Here is an 8,754-nt window from a genome sequence, read left to right on the forward strand (position 1 = left end):
AACTCTTTATATTATAAAATTTAATTTCCTAATTTTTTAAATAATAATTAATTTATTAGCTAAATATTTATTAATTTCGTGGGTTTTACATCCTACCCACCTAATTAAGAATTTTGTCCTCAAAATTCAGATTCAGTTATCTGAAAATAGGTGCGGGGTAGTCATTCCTCATTTCTGACTCAAATTCTTAGGTGTGTTCCTCAATTCCAGCTGGACTCCAAGCAACCTTTACTAGCAAAATTTTTTTTCCACGCAGTCGCTTAATACTAGTATCGTCAATTCAGACCGGAGTCACTTGAAGCGTCAAATCCTCTCTCAGTTGAACTGATTCTGGTTCTAAAACATGGCTGGCATTAGAAGTGTACTTCTGAAGCTGCGAAGCATGAAATATGCAATGCATGTTTGAAAGATACGGTGGTAGAGCTATCTAATACGCCACCGGCCCAATTCTCTTCAGAATCTGAAATAGACAGATATAACGAGGACTTAGTTTCTTTGTCTTGATCACTCTACCCACTCCTGTTGTTGGAGTAACCCTAAGGAATACATGATCTCCTTCATCAAATGTTAAAGGTTTCTATCTCTGATCGGCATAGCTTTTCTGGAGGCTTTGAGCGGTAAGCATTTTGTTGCGGATTTTCTTAATCTGTTTTATGGTTTTAGCTACTAACTCAGGCCCCAATAAACTCAATTCTCTAAATTTATACCAACATAATGGAGATTGGCACTTTCTCTCATACAGAGCCTTATACAGAGCCATTCTGATGCTCCTATGGTAACTGTTATTGTACGCAAACACCACTAGCGGCATATAACGATCCCAGCTTGCTGGTTGGTCTAGCACACTAGCCCTCAACATATCTTCCAGGGTTTGTATTGTCCTTTCCGATTGACCATTGGTTTGAGGATGGTACGTAGTGCTTAGCTCAATTGAGTTCCGAATGCTCTCTGAAAAGCCCCCAGAACCTTGAAGTGAAACGAGGATCTCTATCAGAAACTATGGTTATAAGCACACCATACAACTTTACAATATCTTTAATATAAAATTGGGCTAACTCCTCCAATGTATAACTCATTCGGACAGGCAAGAAGTGAACTAGCTTCATCAATCGATCCACAATCACGCATACTGCGTCAAATCCTGCCTTAGTCCTCGATAATCCTGACACAAAGTACATGGCGATTCCTTCCCACTTTTACTGCGGAATTTCCAAAGGTTGTAAGATTTTGGACGGTCTCTGGTGCTCAATCTTTACTTTCTAGAAGGTTAAACATTTTGAAACATGTAATGCCATATCATTCTTTATTCCATGCCACCAGAACATTACCTTCAGGTCATGATACATCTTAGTACTACCTGGATGAATCGAAAACTTACTCCAGTGAGCTTCTGTTAACACATCATGCCTTAAATTCCCCAAGTTTAGGTACATACAGATCCTTCCCTTGTACCTCCAAACTCCTTCTCCGTCTTGAGTAACCTCTCCTTGTTTCCTCTGTTTAATTACTTGCAGCATTTTTTGTAACTCTTGATCATTCCGCTGAGCCTTCTGAATCTCAACCTTGAAATCACTGGAGATGTGTAACTGATTCAAGCACATATCCCCAGCTACCTCTCTAATGCCCAAGTTTAGATTCTCAAAATCTTTCAGTAACTTTTCTTCTTTACACATCATCCAAGCAACATATAATGATTTATGGCTCAAAGCATCTGCCACAACATTAGCTTTTCCTGGATGGTAATTCAGTTTGAAATCATTGGTCTTCAGCAGTTCCATCCACCTTCTCTGACACTGATAGGCAAAATTGTGATTTCTGATAATGGCATTCATGTTCATTCTCTCCCTGGTAATGGCGCCAAAAACTTGGTGCATGATACCATGGTCCAAACATAACTTCACAACTTCGTACATCTAACTAGCAAGTGCACTGGGTCGTCCAAGTAATAAACCTTATGTGAGTAAGGGTCGATCCCACGGAGATTGTTGGTATGAAGCAAGCTATGGTCATCTTGTAAATCTCAGTTAGGCGGATAATAAATGGTTATGGAGTTTCGAATAATGATAATAAATAACAGAAAATAAAGATAGAAATACTTATGTAAATCATTGGTGAGAATTTTAGATAAGTGTATGGAGATGCTTTGTCACTGTTGGATCTCTGCTTTCCTACTACCTTCATCCAATCCTTCTTACTCCTTTCCATGGCAAGCTGTATGTAGACCGTTGTCAATGGCTACATCCCATCCTCTCAGTGAAAATGGTCCAAATGCTCTGTCACAGCACGGCTAATCATCTGTCGGTTCTCGATCATGTCAGAATAGAATCCATTGATTCTTTTGCGTTTGTCATCACGCTCAACAATCGCGAGTTTGAAGCTCGTCACAATCATTCAATCCCTGAATCCTACTCGGAATACCACAGACAAGGTTTAGACTTTCCGGATACTCATGAATGCCGCCATCAATTCTAGCTTATACCACGAAGATTCTGAATAAGGAATCCAAGAGATATGCATTCGGTCTAAGGTAGAACAGAAGTGGTTGTCAGTCACGCGTTCATAGGTGAGAATGATAATGAGTGTCACAGATCATTACATTCATCATGTTGAAGTGCAACAAATATCTTAGAACAGGAATAAACTGAATTGAATAGAGAATAGTAGAATTTTTATTAAAACTCGAGGTATAGCAGAGCTCCACATCCTTAATCTATGGTGTGTAGAAACTCCACCATTGAAAATACATAAGTGATGAAGGTCCAGGCATGGTCGAATGGCCAGCCCCCAAAACGTGATCATAGGATCAAAAATACAATCCAGGATCTGGTCAAAAGACCGAATGGTCAAAGACCACTAGTACAATAGTAAAATGTCCTATTTATACTAGACTAGCTACTAGGGTTTACAGAAGTAAGTAATTGATGCAGAAATCCACTTTCGGAGCCCACATGGTGTGTGCTTGGGCTGAGCTTGAGCTTTACACATGCAGAGGCTTCTTTTGGAGTTGAACGCCAAGTTGTAACAAGTTCGTGATGTGTTTCTGGCCTTTGACTCCGGAATACAGCATGGAGCTGGCGTTGAGCGCCAGTTTACGTCATCTAATCTCAAATAAAGTATGGATTACTATATAATGTTGGAAAGCTTTGAATGTGTACTTTCCAACGCCATTGAGATCGCACCATTTGGAGTTTTGTAGCTCCAGAAAATCTATTTCGAGTGCAGGGAGGTCAGAATCCAACAGCATTAGGAGTCCTTTGTCAACCTTCTATCAGAGTTTTGCTCAGGTCCCTTAATTTCAGCCAGAAATTACCTGAAATCATAGAAAAACACACAAACTCATAGTAAAGTCCAGAAATGTGAATTTAGCATAAAAACTAATGAAAACATCCCTAAAAGTAGCTAGATCCTACTAAAAACTACCTAAAAACAGTGCCAAAAAGCGTATAAATTATCCGCTCATCACAATACCAAACTTAAATTGTTGCTTGTCCCCAAGCAACTGAAAATCAAATAGGATAAAAAGAAGAGAATATACTATGAATTGCAAAATATCAATGAATATTAGTTCTAATTAGATGAGCGGGACTTGTAGCTTTTTGCTTCTGAACAGTTTTGGCATCTCACTTTTTCCTTTGATGTTTAGAATGATTGGCATCTCTAGGAACTTAGAATTTCAGATAGTGTTATTGATTCTCCTAGTTAAGTATGTTGATTCTTGAACACTGCTACTTTTATGAGTCTTGGTCGTGGCCCTAAGCACTTTGTTTTCCAGTATTACCACCGGATACATAAATGCCACAGACACATGACTGGGTGAACCTTTTCAGATTGTGACTCAGCTTTGCTAAAGTCCCCAATTAGAGGTGTCCAGAGCTCTTAAGCACACTCTTTTTTGCTTTGGATCATGACTTTAACCACTCAGTCTCAAGCTTTTCACTTAGACCTGCATGCCACAAGCACATGGTTAGGGACTGCTTGATTTAGCTGCTTAGGCCTGGAATTTAGTTCCTTGGGCCCTCCTATCCATTGATGCTCAAAGCCTTGGATCCTTTTTACCCTTGCCTTTTGGTTTTAAGGGCTATTGGCTTTTTTTGCTTGCTTTTTCTTTTTCTTTCTGTATTATTTTTTTTCGCCACCTTTTTTTCTTCGCAAGCTTTTGCTATTCACTGCTTTTTCTTGCTTCAAGAATCAAATTTATGATTTTTCAGATTATCAATAACATTTCTCTTCGTTCATCATTCTTTCAAGAACCAACAGTTTTAACATTCATAAACAACAAGATAAAAAATATGCACTATTCAAGCATTCGTTCAGAAAACAAAAAGTATTGTCACCATATCAATATAATTAAACTAAATTCAAGAATAAATTCGAAACTCATGTACTTCTTGTTCTTTTTGTGTTAAAATATTTTTCATTTAAGAGAGATGAAGGATTTATAGAATTATTCATAGCTTAAATATTAAGCATAAAAACCGAAAAACAGAGAAATAAGAACAAGGAATGAGTCCACCTCAGTGATGGTGGCGCTTTCTTCTTGTAGAACCAATTATGTCCTTGAGCTCTTCTATGTCTCTTCCTTGCCTTTGTTGCTCCTCCCTCGTTGCTCTTTGATCTTCTCTAATTTCATGGAGAATGATGGAGTGCTCTTGATGTTCCACCCTTAATTGATCCATATTATAACTCAAATCTTCTAGAGAAGTGTTGAGTTGTTTCCAATAGTTGTTGGGAGGAAAGTACATCCCTTGAGGCATCTCCGGGATTTCTTGGTAATGAGCTTCCTCATGCGTCTCTTGGGATCCATGAGTGGGCTCTCTTGTTTGCTCCCTCCTCTTCTTAGTAATGGGCTTATCCTCCTCAATGGGGATGTCTCCTTCTATGATAACTCCAACTGAGTAACATAGATGGCAAATAAGATGAAGAAAAGCTAGCCTTGCCATGGTGGAGGACTTTTTGGCTATTTTGTAGAATTCAAGGGAGATGACTTCATGAACTTCTACTTCCTCTCCATTCATGATGCTATGAATCATGATGGCCCGATCCACAGTAACTTCGGATCGGTTGCTAGTGGAGATGATGGAGCGTTGGATGAACTCCAACCATCCTCTAGCCACAGGCTTGAGGTCCAGTCTTCTTAATTGAACCGGCTTGCCTGTGGAGTCTCTTTTCCATTGAGCTCCTTCCACACATATGACCATAAGGACTTGGTTCAACCTTTGACAGAAGTTGACCCTTCTAGTGTAGGGGCGTGCATCTTCTTGCATCATGGGTAAGTTGAATGCTAACCTTACATTTTCTGGACTAAAATCTAAGTATTTTTCCCGAACCATTGTAAGATAATTCTTTGGATTCGGGTTCACACTTTGATCATGGTTCCTAATGATCCATGCATTGGCATAGAACTCTTGAACCATTAAGATTCTGACTTGTTGAATGGGGTTGGTCAGAACTTCCCAACCTCTTCTTTGGATCTCATGTCAGATCTCCGGATACTCATTTTTCTTTAGTTTGAAAGGGACCTCGGGGATCACCTTCTTCTTGGCCACAACATCATAGAAGTGGTCTTGATGGGCTTTGGAGATGAATCTCTCCATCTCTCATGACTCGAGGTGGAAGCTTTTGTCTTCCCTTTTCCCTTTTCTAGAAGTTTCTCCGGCCTTAGGTGCCATCAATGGTTAGGGAAAAACAAAAAGCTATACTTTTACCACACCAAACTTAGAATATTGCTCGCCCTCAAGCAAGAGAAGAAAGAAGAAGAAGAAGAAGAAAATATGGAGGAAAGGGAGAAGTGTTTGGTTTCGGCCAAGGGGAAGAAGAGAGGGTTGTGGTATGTAAAAATGAAGAAGGATAGAGGGGTTTATATAGTGAAGGGAGAGGGGGTAGGTTCGGCTATTTAGGGTGGGTTTGGGTGGGAAAGAGATTTTGAATTTTGAAGGTAGGTGGGATTTTTGGGGAAGAGTGGATGGATGTGAGTGGTGAAGAGGTGATAGGGAAGAGAGATTGAAGTGATTGGTGAAAGGCTTTGGGGAAGAGTGTTATTGGATTGTGTGATGAGGAGAGAAGGTGAGTTGAGGTAGGTGGGGATCTTGTGGGGTCCACATATCCTGAGATGATTCTGTGGGGTCCACAGATCCTGAGGTGTCAACAATTTACATCCCTCCACCAATGAGGTGTGTAAAACGCCCTCTGCATGCAATCCTGGCGTTCAACGTGAGATTGATGCTTATTTCTAGTGTTGAACGCTAGCTTCATGCTTGTTTTGGGCGTTCAACGTCCTTTTGCAACATGTTTCTAGCGTTCAGCGCCAGCTCTCCTCAGGGTATATTCCTGGCATCTAAATGCCAGGATGCTGCTTGTTTCTAGCGTTCAACACCAGATCCATGCTCTTTTCTGGCGTTGAACACCAGCTAGATGTTCCTTACTGGTGTTTAAACGCCAGTAAGTCCTTCCTCTAAGGTGTGCTTTTTCTTCTGTTATTTTTTATTCTGTTTTTAATTTTAGTATTTATCTTGTGACTCCACATGATTATGAACCTAATAAAACATAAAAGAACAATAAAAGAAAAATAAAATTAGATAAATAAAAATTGGGTTGCCTCCCAATAAGCGCTTCTTTAATGTCAATAGCTTGACAGTGGGCTCTCATGGAGCCTCACAGGTGATTAGGTCAATGTTGTAGACTCCTAACAACAAACTTAAAGTTTGGATATGGGGATTCAACACCAAACTTATAGTTTGGTTGTGGCCTTCCAACACCAAACTTAGAGTTTGATTGTGGGGGCTTTGTTTGACTCTGTACTGAGAGAAGCTTTTCATGCTTCCTCTCCATTATTATAGAAGAACATCCTTGGGTTTTAAACACAAGGTAGTCCCCATTCAATTGAAGGACTAATTCTCCTCTGTTAACATTTATCACAGCTCCTGCTGTGGCTAGGAAAGGTCTTCCAAGGATGATGCATTCATCCTCCTCCTTCCTAATGTCTAAGATTATGAAATCAGCAGGGATGTAAAGGCCTTCAACCTTTACCAACACGTCCTCTACCAATCCATAAGCTTGCCTTACTGACTTGTCTGCCATTTGCAATGAGAATATGGCAGGCTGTACCTCAATAATCCCTAGCTTCTCCATTACAGAGAGTGGCATAAGATTTATGCCTGACCCTAGGTCACACAGAGCTTTCTCAAAGGTCATGGTGTCTATGGTACAGTGTATTAAGAATTTGCCAGGATCTTGTCTCTTTTGAGGTAAAGTTTGCTGAATCCATGTATCTAGTTCATTAATGAGCAAGGGAGGTTCACCTTCCCAAGTCTCATTACCAAACAATTTGGCATTCAGCTTCATGATGGCTCTTAGATATTGAGCAACTTGCTCTTCAGTTACATCTTCATCCTCTTCAGAGGAAGAATAATTTTCAGAGCTCATGAATGACAGAAGGAGGCTTAATGGAATCTCTATGGTCTCTATATGAGCCTCAGATTCCTTTAGGTCCTCAATAGGGAACTCCTTCTTTCTTGAGAGACGTCCCATGAGGTCTTCCTCTTTGGGATTCACGTTCTCTCCTTCCTCTCTAGGTTCGGCCATGTTGATTATGTCTATGGCCTTGCACTCTCTTTTTGGATTCTCTTCAATATTGCTTGGGAGAGTACTAGGAGGAGTTTCAGTGACTTTCTTACTCAGCTGGCTCACTTGTGCCTCCAAATTTCTAATGAAGGACCTTGTTTCACTCACAAAACTTAAAGTTGCCTTAGACAGATCAGAGACTAAGTTTGCTAAGTTAGAGGTGCTCTGCTCAGAATTCTCTGTCTGTTGCTGAGAAGATGATGGATAAGGCTTGCTATTGCTGAGCCTATTTCTTCCACCATTATTAAAGTTTTGTTGAGGCTTTTCTTGATCCTTTCATGAGAAATTTGGATGATTTCTCCATGATGAATTATAGGTGTTTCCATAAGGTTCACTCATGTAATTTACCTCTGCTATTGCAGCGTTCTCAGGATCATAAGATTTTTCTTCAGAAGATGCCTCTTTAGTACTGTTGGATGTATTTTGCCATCCATTCAGACTTTGAGAAATCATGTTGACTTGTTGAGTCAACATTTTGTTCTGAGCTAATATGGCATTCAAAGCATCAATTTCAAGAACACCCTTCCTCTGAGGCGTCCCATTATTCACGGAATTCCTCTCAGAAGTGTACATGAACTGGTTATTTGAACCATGTCAATAAGTTCTTGAGCTTCTGCAGGCGTTTTCTTTAGGTGAATGGATCCACCTGGAGAATGGTCCAGTGACATCTTAGAGAATTCAGATAGACCATAATAGAATATATCCAAAATGGTCCATTCAGAAAGCATGTCAGAAGGACACCTTTTGGTCATCTGCTTATATCTTTCCCAAGCTTCATAGAGGGATTCATCATCTTTTTGTTTGAACGTCTAAACATCCACTCTAAGCTTGCTCAGCTTTTGAGGAGGAAAGAAGTTAGCCAAGAAGGCCGCGACCAGCTTATCCCATGACTCCAAGCTATCTTTAGGTTATGAATCCAACCATATTCTAGCTCTGTCTCTTACAGCAAAGGTGAAAAGCATGAGCCTATAGACTTCACGATCTACTCCATTAGTCTTAACAGTCTCACAGATATGCAAGAACTCAGTTAAAAACTGGTAGGGATCTTCTGATGGAAGTCCATGGAACTTGCAGTTCTATTGCAGTAGAGCAACTAGTTGAGGTTTCAACTCAAACTTGTTTGCTCCAATGGCA

At 40.0% G+C, this 8,754-nt stretch overlaps 1 protein-coding gene and 1 non-coding gene across 2 annotated transcripts; one reads left to right on the top strand and one right to left on the bottom strand.

Moving 5' to 3' along the window:
• Positions 1 to 577: 577 nt before the first annotated feature.
• On the bottom strand, positions 578 to 1,778 carry LOC140174339 (uncharacterized). The gene is made up of 2 exons (XM_072198780.1): positions 1,329 to 1,778; positions 578 to 997 (listed from the first exon to the last, which is right to left on the bottom strand). Exons 1-2 carry the CDS (start codon positions 1,776 to 1,778, stop codon positions 578 to 580), a joined length of 870 nt encoding a protein of 289 aa, XP_072054881.1.
• Positions 1,779 to 8,342: 6,564 nt separating this feature from the next.
• Positions 8,343 to 8,450, top strand: LOC112704527 (small nucleolar RNA R71). Its single transcript, XR_003155148.1, has one exon. It is a non-coding gene; the product is annotated as a small nucleolar RNA R71 (small nucleolar RNA).
• Positions 8,451 to 8,754: the final 304 nt, after the last annotated feature.

Source organism: Arachis hypogaea, chromosome 7 (genome assembly GCF_003086295.3).
Source record: "Arachis hypogaea cultivar Tifrunner chromosome 7, arahy.Tifrunner.gnm2.J5K5, whole genome shotgun sequence".
In the NCBI taxonomy this organism is placed as follows: Eukaryota; Viridiplantae; Streptophyta; class Magnoliopsida; order Fabales; family Fabaceae; genus Arachis; species Arachis hypogaea.